Genomic DNA, 20,563 nt, shown 5'->3' with positions numbered 1-20,563 from the left:
CTAAGTTGTATCTACTCAGCGACCACCTTGGAGGTGAGAAGGCAGTGGCATGACATATTTAAAATTCTGAGAGAGAAAAATTTCCAACCAAGAATACTTTATCCAGCAAAACTCTCCTTCAGATTTGAGGGAGAGCTTAAATTTTTCACAGACAAACAAATGCTGAGAGACTTTGCTAATAAAAGACCTGCCCTACTTCAGATTCTAAAGGGAGTCCTACCAACAGAGAAACAAAGAAAGGAGAAAGAGATACAGAGAATTTTAACAGACATATATAATACCTTACATCCCAAAGCACCAGGACACTCATTATTCTCTAGTGATCACAGATCTTTCTCCAGAAGGGACCATAAGCTGGGACATAAAACAAGCTTCAGGAAATTAAAAAAAAAAAAAAATTGAATATACTCAAAGCACATTCTCCAATGACAATGGAATACAAATAGAAGTCAATAATTTTTGAACTGTAACTCCACTATTTACTTCCTACATGATATAAATTACACAAACTCTAATGACAAATCAGTGGTTTTGAACTCAATGTAAAATATGTAATTTTAGACAACTATATAAAGGTGGGGAATGGAGGAGTATAGGAACATAGTTTATGTGTCCTATTGAAGTGAAGGTGATATCAAAGAAAAACAAGACTGATAGGGATTTAAGAGGTTAATTTTAATCCCAATAGGAAACACAAAGAAATTATCAGAGAATATAACCATAGAGATGAAATGTAGAGTTTGGGTTAAGAGAAATGGGGGAAGGGTCAATGGGGAGTTAAGAAATAAATGTGGAGTTGCTGTTTGAGGTGAAGGAAAATTTCTAGTAATGGATGGTGGGAAAGAGCATTACAACATTCTAAATGTGATTAATCCCACTAGTGGAAGGCTAGGGAGGGGGTGGAATGGGAAGATTTAGGCTGTATATATGTTTCCACAACTGAAAAAAAAAAAGGAAAACGAAAGACAGTCTAAATAGATGACAATTGAATGCCAAGGATGAACTTGGATGGGATTGGAGGATAGAGGACAGGTAGCTCAAAGGGACACAGTTGAGACATAAGGTAAAGGAAATATAGAATGTAAGCTTTGTATCATTGTTGAATCTCTTGTACCTCTTAGCTGCGCTTAATGGGATTGCATAAAAGAATGTTCTTGTTCATGGGAAGTGTATACGTGAATTATAGTGTATGTTCAAGGATGTGTGCAGCTAGCTCTCATATGTTCAGAAGACAGAGCAATAGATGATGGATGATAGGGAGGGAGGGAGGGAAAGAAATAGTGATGTGACAGCATGTTAAAGTTGGTGGATTGAGCTATCGGGGGAGGGGGGTCAGGGTATGATGGAATTCTTTGTGTGGGGTTAGTATTGTTTTTGCAACTGTTCCTATAACTTTGAATTTATTTCAAAATAAAAAAAAAAAAAAGGACTTCAATCATTTGGATTAAGACCCACCCTCATTAAGTATGGAGACACCTTAACCGATAACATTAGCTGTTTAAAAATGGGTTCACAGTCGCTGGGCCAGAGGTTAGAAACTGAACATGTCTTTTGTGGGGGACATGATTCAATCCCCAAACAGCATCTTTGCCAAAAATAAATTGTTTAATGGATTTCCAAGGAAAAAAAAAAATAAATGAATGGAACATCATGGCTTTGAATTTTTTTGTTATGCGTCCTAAAGCTGAAGGAGTATTATGTGAGTTCTTCAGAATTGATTTGAATCAGTCAGTGAACGTGGAAATTGACTAACTTTATTTCTCTATTATTCTAATTAGCTGGGGTAAAAAATACAACTATTTCCATTTGTAAGATACATTTTTCTATTTTAATAGGATACTTTTTATGTCTTGGATATCTTATTACCATTACTTGAAGATGATTATAATTTAGAAGTATGTTTAGAGGTCAATATAATTGTGCTCATGTTTGCAACTCTGTGAACATATTAAAACCGTTTATTGTACACTTCGGATGAACTGTAGGGTATCTAAGTTATATCTCAATAAAATTGTTTAAATATCAGTATGAGGAAACATAGGGGCTCTGGTTGCAGACAAACCTGAATTTGTAGGACAGTTCTGCCATTTACCTTGGAAAATTACTTCACCTCTTTGAACTTTTTAAATATTTAAAATGGAAATAGTATGCACCTTAGGATTCTTTTGAGAAGTAATAGTTCCTGTTGTATTATCAATATTTAATAAATCATAGCAGCTAACTATAATTTGTAATTTTATATTGCATGATGGAATCTTATAGGAGTGCAAAGAATGGTGTATTATTAACTTTAACTTAGGGAATTGGGGAGGCCAACCTTTGAGCAAGGCTTTTGTTTTTTCCACTTGTTGGATTTGTTTTATTATTAAAAAAAATACTATCCTAGATATTATTAATAAACTAATTATCTGTGATATGAGACTTGAATTGAGCAAGGTTTTAAAAAGTAAGTAGGAATTTGCTGGCACGCAGGGCTAAAAAGGAGGGCATCTTGGTAAAGGAATAGCATGCATGAAGAGTTGGAGTTGTGAAATGATATAAAATGCTCAGGAACCATAGACCATATTGCAAAAGTGTGTAAGGGACATTGGGTTAAATGTAAATCCATGTAGGATGCCACGTGTCAGATATAACATTGCTGAGGATATGTGAAAGATTGTAGACAGTATGTATTGAACGAATTAAAGAATCTGTATTATTCATTATTGAAAGTAGTATCAGTGGCAATAAGACAGATTATAAATGATGTCACATTTTTTTCTTATCTTAATGACATCATTTTGGACAAGTGGGGATTATGCATTTTATGGAATATCTTTAGTACATTTTTTTCTGTTACCAGTGTTTCCAGCATTTTATTATGAAAATGTTCAAACATAGAAGTTGAAACCATTGTACAGTGAACACCCATATAGCATCACAGAGATTCTACAATTCACCCTTTACTATATTTGTTTCATTGTATGTCTCCATATATCAATCCCTCTATTCATCTTATTTTTGAAGCATTTCAAAGTAAATTGCAGACATCAGTTCACTTTAATGTTTAACACTTCAGCTTGCTGATCTCTAACTAGTGAGTAATATAATTTTTAAAGTACAATTACATACAATGAAATGTGCACATCTTAAGTGTGCCATTTGATAAGTGTTGACAAATTGAATATCCTGTGTATCTGAAACTCCCTATCATCACCTGGCAGCACAACATTGTGCATGTAATTAATACCACTGAATTGTACACTTGAAAGTGGTTAAAATGGGAAATTTTGAGTTGCATATATGTTACCACAATAAGTTTTTCCAAAAAAGTAATAAAAAGAGTAAGTAAAAATAAAAGAAAAATAGCCCTTTAAAAAAAGTTGTTGTTGTTATTCATTGAATTTTGGGCTGACTTATTTCAAGAAAACCTATCTAATCCTTCTAACTTAAAATACTGTTCTTCTATTTCACAAATACATGAGAACCTGCTACCTATCAGGCATTGTGTTACTTGCTGAGGATATGATTGTAAATAAAATAAACATCCTACCAGAAAAGAAGAAAGGGGTATTATTATCCCTGAAAGTGCTCTTATGAGCCTTCCCAGCCAGTTATCTGTTCCCATTCCCCAGAGATGGTGATTTGTTCTAATTTTTTTCCACCATAGATTAGTTTTGCCTGTTCCAGAACTTTGTAAAAGGAAACACAAGTGTGGAAAGCTTTGTCTTTCCCTTGGCATAATATTTTTGAGATTCATCTATGTTTTTTTGTTTATGTTCCTTGTGTAAGCATACCATTATTTATTTATCCATTTTTCTTGCCAGAGGGGTATCTGGGCTATCTCTAGTTTTATGTTATCACAAATGAAGCCTGAATGAAGATTATTGTACAAATCTTTTTGTGAACATAAATGTTCTTGGGTAAATACCTAGGAGTGGAATTGCTGTGTCATAGGGTAGATGTATGTGTCATAAATTTTAATTATAGGAAAAAAAATCACATTTTACTAAATATTATCTTCTATTTTATATTGTTCTTATCAATATTTACCTATTATATACATAAACTAGATCTTGTTGGTTCTTTCCTTTGTTAAGAAATATGAATGTACATTTTATAAATATATCCTACCGTCACCTCCAATAGGTTGGTAGGGAATAGGTAGCTAGGGATATTCTTAAACAATAGGTTTGTAGATTTCTGCCTAGTGTAGGAAATACATAAATTACAGTTTGTGTTTTTTTTCTGAATGTACCACTAATACACACACACACACACACACACACACACAGAGGTCATATCTACTCTCCCCTAAAGTCAATAATCTTTATCTGATATAACCTTCCATGATTTAGGCACACTGTTTGGATTAGGGGCTCAGGTGGCTGTTGCTTCTATTTTTTAGTGTATAGTTAACATTGGCAGTCACCCTTATAATGATGTGACACCAGCTACCCCAAGTACATTGAATAAGTCATGCCTAGCACAAGAGAACTTGATTTAATTGGCAACAGTGTTTGCCTTCATATGATAGGCATTGAAATAAAATGGATTTTGTTTGGCTTTCTGTTTTCTCTTTCAGAAATAACAAAAAATGTATTTTTAACGTATTGGCATTATATAATTTCCACTTTTGAAATACGTGTATTGGGATCAAGAATCTAAGTAACTTTATTTAGAAACTGAATACTTTAAAGCTGTTAAGGGAATACTTGCAGCTTGCAGTTACAATATTGTCAACAAAAGATGTGATTAAATAAATTGAATGTTGAAGACTTTAGGCTTATGGTTAACACCAGGTAATTAAAAGTAAGCACTGCTGTGGGAGTGCATTATATATCAGCTGTCCTCTTTACCTCATTAACTGGGTTTTTGCATGTTTATGGAGCTAACTTCAATTAAAATGCTTTTAAGTTATGCCTAACAAGGTCTTTTAGTTATTATTTTGGTATAAAGTATTATACTTTAATTGAAATCAGTATAACATAAATACCTGCATTTGAATAATTCACAAGATGAATAACTTTGATTGTTTGATATTTTTGCATCTAGCTTTTATACCTCTGCATTGTTTTTCTGCATAGTACTATCAAACTACAGTCTTTGGGGGATCAGAAAAGAAAAACCTGGGATGTTAACATGTTAAAAATTTTTTATATCTGCATTTTTTTCTTTGCCTCGTAAATTTTATGATTTCAAATTAGTAGTGCTTTGAAATCTTTATAGAAACATGTTGTGTTCTGTTTCCATTCTGATATTAAGAAAAAGTTAATTACTTTTCTACCTGAGTGATAAAATCCTTCTTTTTTTGATATATGTTTGATGATATATTATTCAGTTTGGATAATTAAAGATGATCCTATTTTAAACATACTATATGGTTAAATATAAGTCTGAATGTTAAAAGGGAATGCTGTATTTCTCTAGGACATTATCTTGGCTCTAAAAAATTGAAATGCAGATAAATATTAAATATTCTCCCAATATGAAAATAATTCATATTGTACATTCATATTGTACATTTTTTTTCTGACTTGCAAAACTGAATACATATCAACAGATGACTGTATAAGCAAAATGTGGTATATACATACGATGGAATATTATTTAGCAGTAAGAAGTAATGAAGTCCTGAAGCATGTGACAACATGGATAAACCTTGAGGACATTACGCTACGTGAAATAAGTCAGACACAAAAGGACAGATATTGTATGAGCTCACTAATTGAACTAATTATAATATGTAAACTCACAGACATAAAATATAAAATATAGGTTACCAGGATATAGAATGAGGCTGGAGAATGGGAAGCGGTTGCTTAATATGTGCAGAATTTTTAATTAGGTCAAACTTAAACATTTGGAAATGGATAGAAGTGGCAGTAGCACGTTATTGTGAATATAATTAACAGTGCTGAATTGTTGGTGAATGTGGTGGAAAGGGGAAATTTAGAGTTCATGTATGTCACCAGAAGGAAAGCTGGAGGTTAAAACATGGGAATGTGTAACAATGTGAATCTTGTAGTGGATGATGACTGTGATTAACTGTACAAATATAGAAGAGTTCTTTCTTGAACTAGAACAAATGTATGATGTTATTCCAAGGAGTTAATAATAGAAGGGTTTATGAGGTAAAACGTACCGGTTGCAAACTATGGACTGTAGTTAATGGTAATATCTTAATATTCTTTCACAAATGTATATACACCGTTACTAGGAGTCAATAATGGGAGGAGGGTTAAGGGGCATAGGATGTTTTTGGTTTCTTTTTATTTTTATTTATTTTTCTGCAATAAGGGAAATGTTCTAAAATTGATCATGGTAATGAATGCACAACTATGTGATGATACTGTGAGTGATTGATATACCTCGGATGGATTGTATGGTATATGAATATATCTGAATAAAATTGCATTAAAAAAATTGAATACACCTTTATTTTCCAAACAGTGCAAACCACTATGTGTGGAAAAGTACTCTGTATCACATGCATGATCAAACCCTCTTATTTTCCTTTTGTTTGTCGTCGAAAACGTGGCATATCATTTTGCTAAAAATCACATAAAAGGCTCCCGAAATTGATACAGGAGTTTTCCCAAACAGTATGTTTTCTCTTCATTTAGTCAGATCAGCACTTTGCTCACAATGAAATGAAATGCAAGCGTGACAATATGAAAAAAATTTCATATTGGGAGAATATTCTAAATTGTGCATTAAAATAGAGGAAAAACAGAATATTAGAAAAAGACATTGACTTCCTAGTTTCTATTTTGAAATTAATTAATGTGAATGATGTTATGTAATTTTTAATCTAGTTATTTTCTTTATTACAGAAGCGTCATTGTTGCAACAAAAAAATCAGCGGTCTTATCTCCTACACCTACTACAAGTATACCTACTAGTGATCTCAGTGTAGTTTCTTCAGTAGATTCATCCCAAGCCCCAGATGTGGGAGGAGAATCATCTGGTAAGTGGTTAGTGAATAAACAAATTTTTTAGATTCTATTTTAGCAAAGCTTAGGAATTTTGATAATATTAAGAAGTTTGTTAGTCATGTTAGGAAATCATTGTGCCTTTCTTTATATATTGTTTATTGTTTGCTAATTTTAAAATATATTTGATTGAATATACTCTGTGTTTAATATAAAATAAGTTAAATCAATGATTTCAATATTTTTCTACTAAAACCTAATAGTGTATGATGGATTCTGCTGTTGTATAGATGAATGGGGTTTGTAAAAATACTTTGCCCCTTTTATTCTTTCCCTACATTTAAGAAGATGTGTATAGATAGTGGTTAGAAAGTTTTGGTGATATATGGTTCCCTCATCTGATATCAATTATCAAATGTTTATTAGTATTCTCTACTTTGTTTTCTCATGCGTATTTTTCAGAATTAGAGACTTGGAAAGGGAATGCTGCCCTGGAGTATAACATCATTCTAGCAGTATTCATCCCGATACAATAACTATTATAGCAATCTTATTTTTATCCTTTTCTCCTACATTCCTTTAGAGGGTAAATCTTTTTTTGTGTATATATCCTGGTGCAAGATTCTAAATCCTTATATGTTGACTGCAAGTTTAGTGGTGATACCAGGAAATGTGAATACTATGTATTTAAAATGTCTGAGACAAGGGGCTGTTATTTCTATCAGTAGTATTTTGCAAATGTTGTACTGTTTTATAAAAGGGAATGAAGTTCTTATACTTCTGACAACATGGATGAACCTTGAAAACATCATATTGAGTGAAATAAGCCAGACAAAGAAGGACAAATATTGTGTGATCTCACTGACATGAGATAATGAGAATTAGCAAACTCACACAGTCAAAATCGAGAATATAGGTTACCAGGGGATGGGGTAGAAATAGGGGATAGGGAGTTAAGGCTTAAAATGTGTGTAGTTTCAGTTTGGGGTGATGGATAAGTTTTGGTAATGGTTGGTGGTGATGGTAGCACAATATTGTGAACATAATTCACAGCAGTGAAATGTATACGTGAATATGGTTACAAGGGGAAGTAGTTGTATATATGGTACTAGAATAAAAATTAAAAAAAAACGTGGAACTGCACAACAGTGAACCCTAAACTAAACTGGATAGTACAATTATAAAAACATGCTTTCATCAATTATAACAAATGTACCACATTATAAAGCTATGGTAATCAAGACAGTGCAGTGTTGGCAAGAAATAGATATATAGATTAGTGGAATAAAATAAAGTGATCAGAACTGGACCCACACATAAATAGTCAATTAATTTTCAACAAAGGTGGAAAGTCAAGTCAGTGTAGAAAGATAGTCTTATCAACAAATGTTGGTAGAACTATTAGTTATCCATATGCAACATCAAAAAAATGAAATTTGCTTTGTAACTTCCACCATATAAAAAATTAACTCAAAATATTTTGAAGGCCTAAATTTTAAGCCTAAACTAATAAAGCTTATAAAAGAAAATGTGGAAGAAATTTTGTGACATTGGCTTAGGCAAAGATTTCTTAGATATGACATTGAAAGCATGATCCATAAAAGAAAAAAATTGATAAATTTGACTCTATCAGAATAGACTTTCTGATATTTAAAAGTTGCCATTAAGAAAATGAAAAGAAAAGCCATAGACTAGGGGAACATTTGCACATAATATTTTTGACGGAGTATTTGTATTAGGAAAATACAAAGGAGTCTCCAAACTCAATAATTAGAAAGCAAATAACATAAAAAGAAGTCAAAAGATTTGAACTGACTACCAAAGAAGGTATACAGATAGCAAAAAACAAAACAAAACAAAACAAAGAATTAATAACAATATATTGTACCTCCAAAAGGATTCATCTTGTGACTCTAGAATGAGATTAATAAAAAAGGAAAGGAATTCCAAAGGAATGTCTGGTGGATTTTATTAAGATCGGAAATAATGTTTTTACTTCTTTTGGGATATCTCAGGTTAGGTTTCTCCTTCTATTTGCTTCTCTACCTTTGTTTGGTAATAACTAGCATTTCTCAGTTTTGCTTGAAATTTATATTGCGATAGCCGATAGTCAGCAATGGTGTGTGTGTGTGTGTGTGTGTGTGTGTGTGTGTGTGTGTGAGAGAGAGAGAGAGAGAGAGAGAGAGAGAGAGAATAATAATTTGTCCCAGAAACAAAGATTATGAGTGGTTATTTCTTTTGTCTTCCCCCCTTTTTTTAAACATAAGTTATTTTAATTGTGTTAACAAAAGGATTTTTTTTCAAAATTTTAAATCTGATTAATCCTTTACAAATTTTATAGTGCTCAGTGATAAGAGAAAATGCTCATGATAGAATAATTTAAAAATTTTGTATAATACTTCACATACTATGGAATTATAACCATGTGAAATATGTAAAATTTTTTTAACAGTAAAACAAGGAAATGTACTGTAAATTTATGTGATTATCTCCATGTGGTTGGGTTAATGGCAGTCTTTATTTTCAGTTTGTTTTTAGTGTTTTTTCCTCAACATTTCATTAGTAGTCTTGTATTAGTTTTATACTTAGGAAAAATAGTTATTTACAAAAAATATTTCCATTTGGAAGCCAAAACCTGCAGCAGTGGTAGCATGGTAGTAGATAGTTTTGAACTGCATTCCTTTTGTTTTGTTTTGTTTTGTTTTGTTTTTTAATCTATCTTAGTGAGTAAATGTAAAGGGAAATCAGTATGGAACTCTACCAGTTTGTTCTTCTTCCTTACTGTTCTGTTGTATCCTGATACCTTTTATCTTTGGAGGATAATGCAAATTGGTAATCCATTTTGTGCTGGGTATGGAAATTCCTCCTTCTGCACCCTCATCCAAACTGTCTTAAAAATATCTATAAACTGTGATTTTTCAGACCAGTCCCTAATGAAGAAAAGGCAAAAATTACTAATGTCTATGAAACTGTTTGAATGCCATCTTTCAAATTTAGTAATAGTGAATTCCTTAGTACTTTGTCTGAAGAAATGTAGTAATTTCAGAGTTTTACAGTATACTGAGTAGAATAATTTCCTCTTATTTTGAATTTATTGCCCTTTAATTTCCATTTATGGGACACAGTAAATAACAGTTCATTGCTTTAACTACTTGTCCCCCTTGTAAAGGGGATGGAATAAATAGGATCCTGTGATTGCTCTTTTTTTTCTTATTTTTTTTATTGTGAACTTTAGCTTATATATATAAGTGATAACTTTCAATGTATGATTTCACAAGTAGTTAGAAAGCAAACTTCAAAGAATGTCATGGGTCACAGTTCCACAGCTTCACCCATTTCCATTATTGTAAAATATACAAACAGAAAGTGTCATCTCTTGATGTAGAGCTCAACGAGCAGTCACATAGGTAATTTAAAAAATTGTTACGGGTTACAGTTCCATAGTTTCAGTTCTTTCCTCATTATGCAATACAAGAAATATATAGAAAGGTGAAGACCTTCAAGGCAAAATTCAAGAACAGCTATAGAGCAAATCTGAAAGGGTACTATAGGCTATGGTTCCATCATGTCATTTACCTCCTTCCAACCTTTCCAACACCCCAGCATCCAAAAAATATATATATGTAATTATATAAAGTTTCAGTACTTATAGACCTTTGTTCAGTCTTTCCTTGCTTGTTGCTACCCCTTCCACTCAATCTCTTTCTCCATTTTCAGGGATGACTAGGCAGTGAGCACCCTAACTTGTTCATATTGAAAGGGAGTGTCGACAGTATGGGGAAGGGGGGCACATCTGATAGATGATCTTAAATAGGCTGTTGCCTCTGGCTTTTAGGAATTGTGTGGGATAGGAACATTCTGGTGGATTGTCCCTTTTTATTAATATATGGTGTCCTTCTTTGTCTTTTATGACGTCTTTGCATTTAAAGTCTATGTTATCTGAAATTAGTATTGCTACCCCTGCTTTCTTTTGGCTGTAGCTTGCATGGAATATTTTTTTCCATCCTTTCTCTCTCAATTTGTTTGTGTCTCTGGGTCCAAAATGAGTCTCTTGTAAACAACATATTGATGGTTCATATTTTCTAATCCATTCTGCCAATCTATATCTTTTAACTGGGGAGTTTAATTCATTCACATTCAAAGTTATTACTGTGAAGGCACTTCTTAAATCAGCCATCTTATACTTTGGTTTTTATTTGTCAGATCTAATTTTCCCCCTCTCTCATTATTTCCTTTAAGGTACCCTTACTGAAACTCTTCAGTTCTATGCTGTTCTCCAGTCCTCTCTCTCCTTTCTTTTCTTTTTCTCAGCCGGTGGAGCTCCCTTTAGTATTGCTTGTAGGGCAGGTCTCTTGTTAACAAATTCTCTCAGCATTTGTTTGTCTGTGAAAATTTTAAGCTCTCCTTCAATTTTGAAGGAGAGCTTTGCTGGATAAAGAATTCTTGGCTGGCAATTTTTTTCTTTCAGAATTCTAAATATGTCATATCACTGCCTTCTCGCCTCCATGGTGCGTGCTGAATAGTCAGTACTTAGTCTTATGTTGTTTTCCTTGTATGTGGTGAATTGCTTCTCTCTTGCTGCTTTCAGAACTTTCTCCTCTTCGGCATTTGACAATGTGATCAGAATATGTCTTGGAGTGTGTCTTTTTTGGATTTATTCTATTTGGTGTTTGTTGGGCATCTTTGATTTGCATATTTATGTCATTTAGAAGGGTTGGGAAGTTTTCCCTGACAATTTCTTTGAATACTCTTCCTAGCCCTTTTCTCTTCTCTTCCTCTTCCTGAACACCAATGATTCTTTTATTTGCGTGCTTCATGTTGTCCATCAGATCCCTGAGATCCATTTCAAATTTTTCAATTGTTTTCACCATTCATTCTTTTATACTTTCACTTTCCATCACGCTAGCCTCAAGTTTGCTAATTCATTCCTCTATGTCTTCAAATCTGGTGTTATGCATCTCAAAAATCTTTTTAATTTCCGTAAGGTCCACTATTTTTTTATTTACTCTTTCAAATTCTTCTTTAAGCTCTTCTGGGGTCTTCTTAATATTAATGTTTGTGTGTACTTCTTTGATTAATTGCTTGAAGTTCTGTGTCTCCTCTGGCTTTTTAATTTGGACATTTGGGTTATGAATATCTTCTGGTTTCTTCATATGCTTTGTAATTTTCTGTTATTTTTTTACCTCATGGCATGTGCTTATGTTGATAGGGTTCTTTTAGGATATGCAGGCTTATTTGAACATTTGTCTGTAATTTGACAATGCTAAAGCTTGATGTGTTCACTTTCCCTGTCCTACCAGCAGATGGTGCTCCTGTGCCACCTCTTACACTCAAGCCAGTTCTCCCCATCTTCATCTGTGCCCTGAGTGGGGGTCAAAACCATGTGGGCATCCAATCAGTGCACTAATTTTTCATGTGCACTGCAGACCACTACCTCTGTGGGTGATGGGCATGCCCTGTGCAGTTTGGCAGGGAGTCCTACACCAGAACACAGTGGTCGTGGCCATTCCTGGAGCTACGGGTGGAGTACTCTGCGGCTGCAGAGATGCACATCTCACCTTCAAGCTCAGATGCCCCACACTGAGCTGAGAGCTTCCTTGAGGGAATTTGAGGTTTGGTGAGCTTGTGATGGCATCCACTCTTCCTCCACAGGTATCTGAGGTGTGCACAGACTAGAGGCAGGGTGCCATACGGAAGTGCCAGGAGCCATCCCCCAATCAAAGGGACTCGTGGGCGCGTGGCAGACAGAGTGTGGGGTTGTGTCCCAGCCAGCTGCAAAGATGGCTGCAAGGGATGTGGAATACTACCACATTCCATGTTTATCTGCCTGCTCCAATGGGCAGTCCCTGGCATGGGGGCTCTTGGCCACACATCTGTGAAGGGTTATCACCCACACCAGGTACTGAGGAGAGTGTCCGGCATGTGGAATGCTGCACCACCACCCCCAGCCATCAGCCGGCTTCAGCTGCTTGTTCACTGGCAGTTTTCTGGGCTGAACAATCGCCTGTGTCTAAATGCAGCCTGTCATTTTCTCTAACTACACACTCACTATGGGTGTAGAAGTCCCTGCCCAGCTGGTGAAGCCCTGGAACTGCTGTTCTGGAGCACTGTCTTTTCTTTATCTAGTGTTTTTTATGGAGGAGAGCACAGTGCTTTTCCGCTTCTGTGTTATGGGTGGGAAACTCTTCCCCTCACCGTCACTGGAAGTTTCCCTGTATCAGATCATAAATCTGCACATCTAACACCTATGAAACAGGACTTTTGAAATCCTCTTGAGGTTGGGCCTACAGTCTCCATTCAGATTATAGAGTCTGGAGAGGAACTCTACATCAGCAAGGTGTTTGAAGACGTGGTTGATGCACCCATAGGTCCTGGGCATCTGCTGTCGCTGCACCAGTTCATGCACCAGGTCCTTGCATGTGTGCAGAAGCTCGGAGAGAACGTTCCTATTGAAGGTGCTTTCTATGTCATTGAAGCTGACAACATGGAGATCTGGTTCAACTTCTTCCTGAACTTCTCCACAATAAGTTTCCCCCTGGCTAAACTGGTTGTTTCTGTAGAGGATCCCAATTTTGATTGCCACCTTGATTAAATCTTTTATGATCTTATGGTCTTCCTTCTTGTAGATGTGCCCGTTCGTGACTTTGTAGAGCTCGTCAAAGATCTCACTGCTGGTGTCATTGATCAACATTTTGGCCATGGTTTTGCAGGCTATTTTGTTCAGAATCTTCTTCTGGGCTTGAAGGGCAAGACTTTGAACTAAAAACATTGGGACACTCTTGTGCTACCATCACCCAAAATTGTGTTCCAAACCTCTCACTCCTGTCTTTTTGTATGTCTGCAGTGCTCCCTTTGGTATTTCCTGTAGAGCAGGTATCTTGTTCATAAGCTCTCTCCTTGTCTGTCAGAGAATATTTTAATTTTAAACTCTCCCTCTTATTTGAAGACCGTTTTGCCAGATATAGCCTTCTTGGTTGGCGGTTATTCTCTTTCTGTGTCTTCCTGCTTCCATGGTTTCTGCTGACAAATCCACACACAGTCTTATCAAGCTTCCAGTTGCTCCAGGGGACTAACTAAATTCCACACTTCTCTATGCCGCCATCTTGCCCCTCCTCTTCTGATAGCTTTTAAAAATATTTTTCAAAATGTGAATTATAGTTTTTGGAATAGATGAGAAAAAGACATCCTGTATTATGGGCAATACTTCATAGGAAAGAGTATTTTGAAGCCATTGTACTTTTTCTAATAATCCATTATAATATAAAATGCTCAGCCTGTAAAAGTGTATGCGGAATTATAAAATAATTTGCTAATTTGAAGACTACTATATTTATTGACCAAAAAATAAAAATAAAAATAAACTCCAACCTACCCTGTATTATCAATCCAGCCTGTAATATATATTTTTCTCCCTATTTAAATTTTGTGTAATTTGTAGTGGTGTTGTTTCTCAAATGATTTCCCCAGTTTTAGCATTTTGGGCAAGAATTTTTTGTTCCCGCTCCCCCTGCCTTTTGTCTTTGAATGTTTCATTCCTCTTTTAGTCATTCCAAGTCTTTGTAGTGATGGCCTTTCTTTTTATAACATTGCTTTGGTTTCCATGCATGACTCTTTCTTTCCTTTTCCTCTTTCATTACACTCTTTTCAATGTTATATGGTGTCTCTATTTCAGTTTTTTACTTGTGTTCTATTGTATTACATTCCATTGCATTCTTTTGTATTCTGTTCTATTCCATTCTGTTTTGTTCTATTCTGAATTGCTATAGGAACATTACTGCCTTGATAAGAAAAATCTAACGCAATCTAGTGTTTTCAGTCTTACTTCTTTCTTTTCACTCTCCTATAGCCCCACTTTACTATAGCCCCACTTTACCTTCCTTTGTCATACTTGCTCTTGTACCCTTGTGACCTCCTCTTTCACTTGGAATCTAAACCCCAGAAATAGTTACCTCTTCCTGTTCAATATTGTGAACTGCTAATTTTTTTTTTCTTTTTGGTGAATTCTCATGATTTGTTTCCATTTAAAAAATAAGTAAACAAGTAGACTATATCTTTTGAAGTTTATTCTCCCTCCTGGTTCAGGCAGGATTTGGAAAAAATAATTTGCAGATGAATTATTTTATTTGCATGCTGAATAGAGCAGAGATTCTTGCAGATCTGGCATTAGGTATTAGTCTTGAATTATTTTCTTTATGTGAAAGTATAGTTAATGCATGTCTCTGTGGACCTTAAAACATTGTGCCTTGGAACTCATAAACAAAATGTAAGTTGCTCAAATTCATTAGTAGATTATCAGTTAATTAAAAATACAGTTGTAGTATGTGATACATTAGAAGTAGTGGGAATATTCTTAGAAGAGCCATATGAATAAAAAATATAGAATATGACTTTAACAGTAGAAAAGTTTAAATTATTTTGAAATTTTTACATTAAAATAAGATTTCTAAATTTTCCCTGTGACAAATTAAGGAGAAACTAAGAGTAATAGACTTTCTGATCTTAGAAAAAAAAAATTACATGAACTTTATGTGAAATTTGTTAAAATATTATCAGCCAAATAATTTTATAACAGTATAAAACTTGAGGAATTGTACATTATTGTAATTATAATTTGTATACAAATTTTCAAGTTAACAAATCTTAGATTTTAATTTGAATAATATTCCTTAGCTTCTGCAGCATTTTATCAGGAAAAAAAATTAGTATAATCTAATAGGAATAACTGATAAACCTCCTTGATAAGTGTTAAAAGTTATGCAACAGAGAATAAGATATATACTTTTTGTTTGTTCATGTTTTCAGAGCATCTAAAAGACAAAATAGGGTTTTAGTAAATACATCAAACTCTAGAAATTTTAAGTTACTTATGAACAACAATTTAATAGCTTAGAATACAGTATGGTTTCTGCATATTAAGATTCCATTGTTACCAGACAAAGGCGGTGGGTTCTTTGCCTGATACTCTCAAATGACCAATTCCTGAGACACTGGGGTTTCAAAGAGAGAGAGTTTATTGCTAGGTGCAGAACAGGAGAGCAGATGGCCTATAGACCCAAAAATCTGTCTCCGTAAACTATAGTATTCTGATAGTTTTAGAGTGTTAAAAGATGGGCAGGTTTTTGGATAATGAGCACAATGGCTCCAGATGATGTAATTAGAGGTGATCTAATTATTGAGGTTGTGCAGATTGAGTTTACATGCTTAGTCACAGAATGTATGTAAGACAATGGCAGCATTAATATAATGATAGAAGTGATTATTAGTATTATAGTGAGATATAGGTCACTTATAAGTTAAAGTGTAAGCTACTGCACATGTCAGGTGTGCCCATTTTGATCAGATCCAACTTCAGTTATCAAGGTAACTTTGGACTTGGAGTGGTTAGTTCTGGGCTGACCCAAGAACTTCAGTGATCAAAATACTCTCAAGTTGAAAAACTGGATAAATGGGTACAAGTGAAGGTTAATCACAAGGTTTTAAAATCACAAGGGCTCAAGATAAAGGCTACACAATCATTATTAGAGATCAAGGAAGCTGAATTAGAGTTCAGAGATTTCAGGTATTTCCCTTTGTCTACTCTAATATACCGGAAAGTAAAAATGAATATCTATATAATGATTCAGTAATGTACGAGAAAGTAAAAAGGAATATCTATATAATGATTCAGTAATCATCCCTTAAAGCGTAATTTCTCAGTTATAGCATTGCTCTTGAAATATGCTAATATGTTTTTCCACCATACCGGTGAACATAAGTGATTAAAGCAAAATTGAAGCTAACACAATAAATGAACTAAATACATTGACCTTTAGTAGGCTGTATGCTGGAGGTCCACTAATTTGCAAATTTTAATAGTTCTACTTATTAGTATATTAATCTCTGTTTATCAACACCATATACATTTTTTATCTTCATTTTTTTGAGATATATTCACATACCACGCAGTCATACAAAACAAATCGTACTTTCGATTGTTCACAGTACCATTACATAGTTGTACATTCATCACCTAAATCAATCCCTGACACCTTCATTAGCACACACACAAAAATAACAAGAATAATAATTAGAGTGAAAAAGAGCAATTGAAGTAAAAAAGAACACTGGGTACCTTTGTCTGTTTGTTTCCTTCCCCTATTTTTCTACTCATCCATCCATAAACTAGACGAAGTGGAGTGTGGTCCTTATGGCTTTCCCAATCCCATTGTCACCCCTCATAAGCTACATTTTTTTTTTTTTTTTTTAATCATCATTTTATTGAGATATATTCACATACCACGCAGTCATACAAAACAAATTGTACTTTCGATTGTTTACAGTACCATTACATAGTTGTACATTCATCACCTAAATCAATCCCTGACACCTTCATTAGCACACACACAAAAATAACAAGAATAATAATTAGAGTGAAAAAGAGCAATTGAAGTAAAAAAGAACACTGGGTACCTTTGTCTGTTTGTTTCCTTCCCCTACTTTTCTACACATCCATCCATAAACTAGACAAAGTGGTGTTTGGTCCTTATGGCTTTCCCAATCCCATTGTCACCCCTCATAAGCTACATTTTTATACAACTGTCTTCGAGATTCATGGGTTCTGGGTTGTAGTTTGATAGTTTCAGGTATCCACCACCAGCTACCCCAATTCTTTAAAACCTAAAAAGGGTTGTCTAAAGTGTGCGTAAGAGTGCCCACCAGAGTGACCTCTCGGCTCCTTTTGGAATCTCTCTGCCACTGAAGCTTATTTCATTTCCTTTCACATCCCCCTTTTGGTCAAGAAGATGTTCTCCATCCCACGATGCCAGGTCTACATTCCTCCCCGGGAGTCATATTCCACGTTGCCAGGGAGATTCACTCCCCTGGGTGTCTGATCCCACGTAGTGGGGAGGGCAGTGATTTCACCTTTCAAGTTGGCTTAGCTAGAGAGAGAGGGCCACATCTGAGCAACAAAGAGGCATTCGGGAGGAGGCTCTTAGGCACAAATATAGGGAGGCCTAGCCTCTCCTTTACTTGCTCATTAATGTTAAATCATATTAGTGAGACCATACAGTATTTGTCCCTTTGTTTCTGGCTAACTTCCGTCAACATAATGTCCTCAAGGTTCATCCACGTTGTTATGTGTCCTGTGTCTTTGTTCTGTCTTACAGCTGCATTATATTCCATCGCGCATATGTACCATAGTTTGTTTATCCACTCGTCCATTGATGGACATTTGGGCTGTTTCCGTCTTTGGCTATTGTGAATAATGCTGTGATAAACATCAGTTTGCAAATGTCCGTTTGTGTCTTAACTTTCATTTCCTTTGAGTGTATACCTAGTGATGGAATAGCTGAGTCATATGGCAAATGCATACTTAACTTCCTGAGGAAAAGCCACAGTGTCTTCCAGAATGGTTGTACCATTCTGCATTACCAGCAACAGTGAAGTAGTGTGCCTCTTTCTCCACATCCTCTCCAGCACTTGTAATTTTCTTTTTTTTTTTTTTGGATAATGGCCATTCTGGTAGGTATGAGATGATATCGCATTGTGGTTTTGATTTGCATTTCCCTAATAGCCAGTGAAGTTGAGCATTTTTTCATATGTTTTTGAGCCATTTGTATTTCCTCTTCAGAAAAGTATCTGTCCATATCTTTTGCCCATTTTTTAATTGGGTTGCTTGTCATTCTTTTGTTGAGTTGTACGATAGCTTTGTATATTTTGGATATTAAACCCTTATCTGATATGTGGTTTCCAAATATTGTCTCCCATTATGTAGTCTGCCTTTGTACCTCTATGACAGAGTCTTTTGATGTAGAAAAGTGTTTAATTTTGAGGAGATCCCATTTGTCTATTTGTTTAGTGGCTTGTGCTTTGGGTGTAAGATCTAGGAAAGTACCTCCTATCACAAGATCTTTAAGAAATTGCCCTACATTTTCTTCTAAGAGTCTTATGGTCTTAGCTCTAATTTTTAAGTCTTTGATCCATTTCAAGTTAATTTTTGTATTAGGTGTGAGATAGGGATCCTCTTTCATTCTTTTGAAATGGATATGCAGTTAACCAAACACCATTTATTGAAGAGGCTGCTCTGTCCCAGTTGCTTAGGCTTGACTGCTTTATTAAAGAACAGTTGTCCATAGATGCAAGAGTCTATTTCTGAACACTCAATTTGATTCCATTGGTTGGTGTCTCTGTCCTTATGACAGTAACATGCTGTTTTGAGCACTGTAGCTTTGTAATATGCTTCAAAGTCAGGTAGTGTGAGACCTGCCACTTTGTTCCTCTTTCTCAAGGTATTTGCCCTTCCAAATAAATTTGGTTATTGATTTTTCTATTTCTGCAAAGTAAGTTGTTGGGATTTTAATTGGTATTGCATTGAATCCACAAATCAGTTTAGGTAGAATTGACATCTTAATTATATTTTCTCCTCTAATCCATGAACATGGTATATTCTTCCATTTTTTTAGGTCCTGTTCGATTTCTTTTGGCAGTTTCTTGTAGTTTTCTTTGTGTTGGTCTTTTGTGGCCTTTGTTAAGTTTATTCCTAAACACATGAGTCTTTTGGTTGCTATTGTAAATGGAAATTTTTTCTTGATTTCTTCCTCTTGTTTCACAGTACTTGTGTATAAGAACACTACAGATTTTTGGGTGTTGATCTTGTAGCCTACCACTTTGCTGTATTCATTGATTAGTTCTAATAGCTTTGCTGTAGATTTTTCTGGATTTTCTACATATAGAATCATGTCATCTGCAAAGAGTAAAAGTTTTACTTCTTCCTCTCTGATTTGGGTACATTTTATTTCTTTTTCTTGCCTAATTGCTCTAGCTAGAACTTTCAGCAGAATGTTGAATAACAGTGGTGACAGTGGGCATCCCTGTCTTGTTCCTGATCTTAGAGGAAAAGCTTTTGGCCTCCCCCCACTGAGTATGATGTTAGCTGTGGGTTTTTCATATATTGCCTTTATCATACTGAGAAAATTCCCTTCTGTTCCTATCCTTTCAAGTGTTTTCATTAAGAAAGGATGTTGCATTTTGTCAAATGCCTTTTCTGCATTGATCAAGATGATCATGTGGTTCTTCTGCTTTGATTTATTGATGTGGTGTATTACATTAATTGATTTTCTTGTGTTGAACCAGCCTTGCATACCTGGAATAAACCTCACCTGGTCGTTGTGTATAATTATTTTAGTGTGTTGTTTGATTTGATTTGTGAGTATTTTGTTGAGGATTTTTGCATCTATATTCATTAAAGAGATTGCTCTATACTTTTCTTTTTTTGTAGTATCTTTGTATGATTTTGGTATTAGGGTGAAGTTGGCTCCATAGAATGAGTTGGGTAGCTTTCCCTCCTCTTCAATTTTTTTGAAGCATTTGAGTGGGATTGGTACTAATTCTTTCTTGAATGCTTGGTAGAATTCACACGTGAAGCCATCTGGTCCTGGACTTTTCTTTTTTGGGAACTTTTTGATGACTGACTCAATCTCTTTACTTGTGATTGGTTTGTTGAGGTCTTCTGTTACTTCTTGAGTCAATGTTGGTTGTTTATGCTTTTCTAGGAAGTTATCCATTTCTTGTAAGTCGTCTAGTTTGTTAGCATATAGTTGCTCATAGTCTCATTATCTCCTTTATTGCTGCAGGGTCAGTAGTGATGTTTCCTTTCCTGTTTCTGATTG

General features: G+C 34.8%; 1 protein-coding gene and 1 pseudogene across 3 annotated transcripts in view; one reads left to right on the top strand and one right to left on the bottom strand.

Moving 5' to 3' along the window:
• Nucleotides 1–20,563, top strand: part of LRBA (LPS responsive beige-like anchor protein) — a 1,009,660-nt gene that overhangs the window by 289,157 nt on the left and 699,940 nt on the right. For all 3 annotated transcript variants that reach the window (XM_037830797.1, XM_037830798.1, XM_037830799.1), the window contains one exon: nt 6,816–6,949. In XM_037830797.1, coding sequence (XP_037686725.1) covers nt 6,816–6,949 — 134 coding nt within the window. The remainder of the gene's footprint in view (nt 1–6,815; nt 6,950–20,563) is intronic.
• LOC119529089 lies at nt 13,153–13,683 on the bottom strand (annotated as a pseudogene).

The sequence above is a fragment of the Choloepus didactylus genome, chromosome 3 (genome assembly GCF_015220235.1).
Source record: "Choloepus didactylus isolate mChoDid1 chromosome 3, mChoDid1.pri, whole genome shotgun sequence".
In the NCBI taxonomy this organism is placed as follows: domain Eukaryota; kingdom Metazoa; phylum Chordata; class Mammalia; order Pilosa; family Megalonychidae; genus Choloepus; species Choloepus didactylus.
This window is presented reverse-complemented; position numbering and strand designations above follow the sequence as displayed.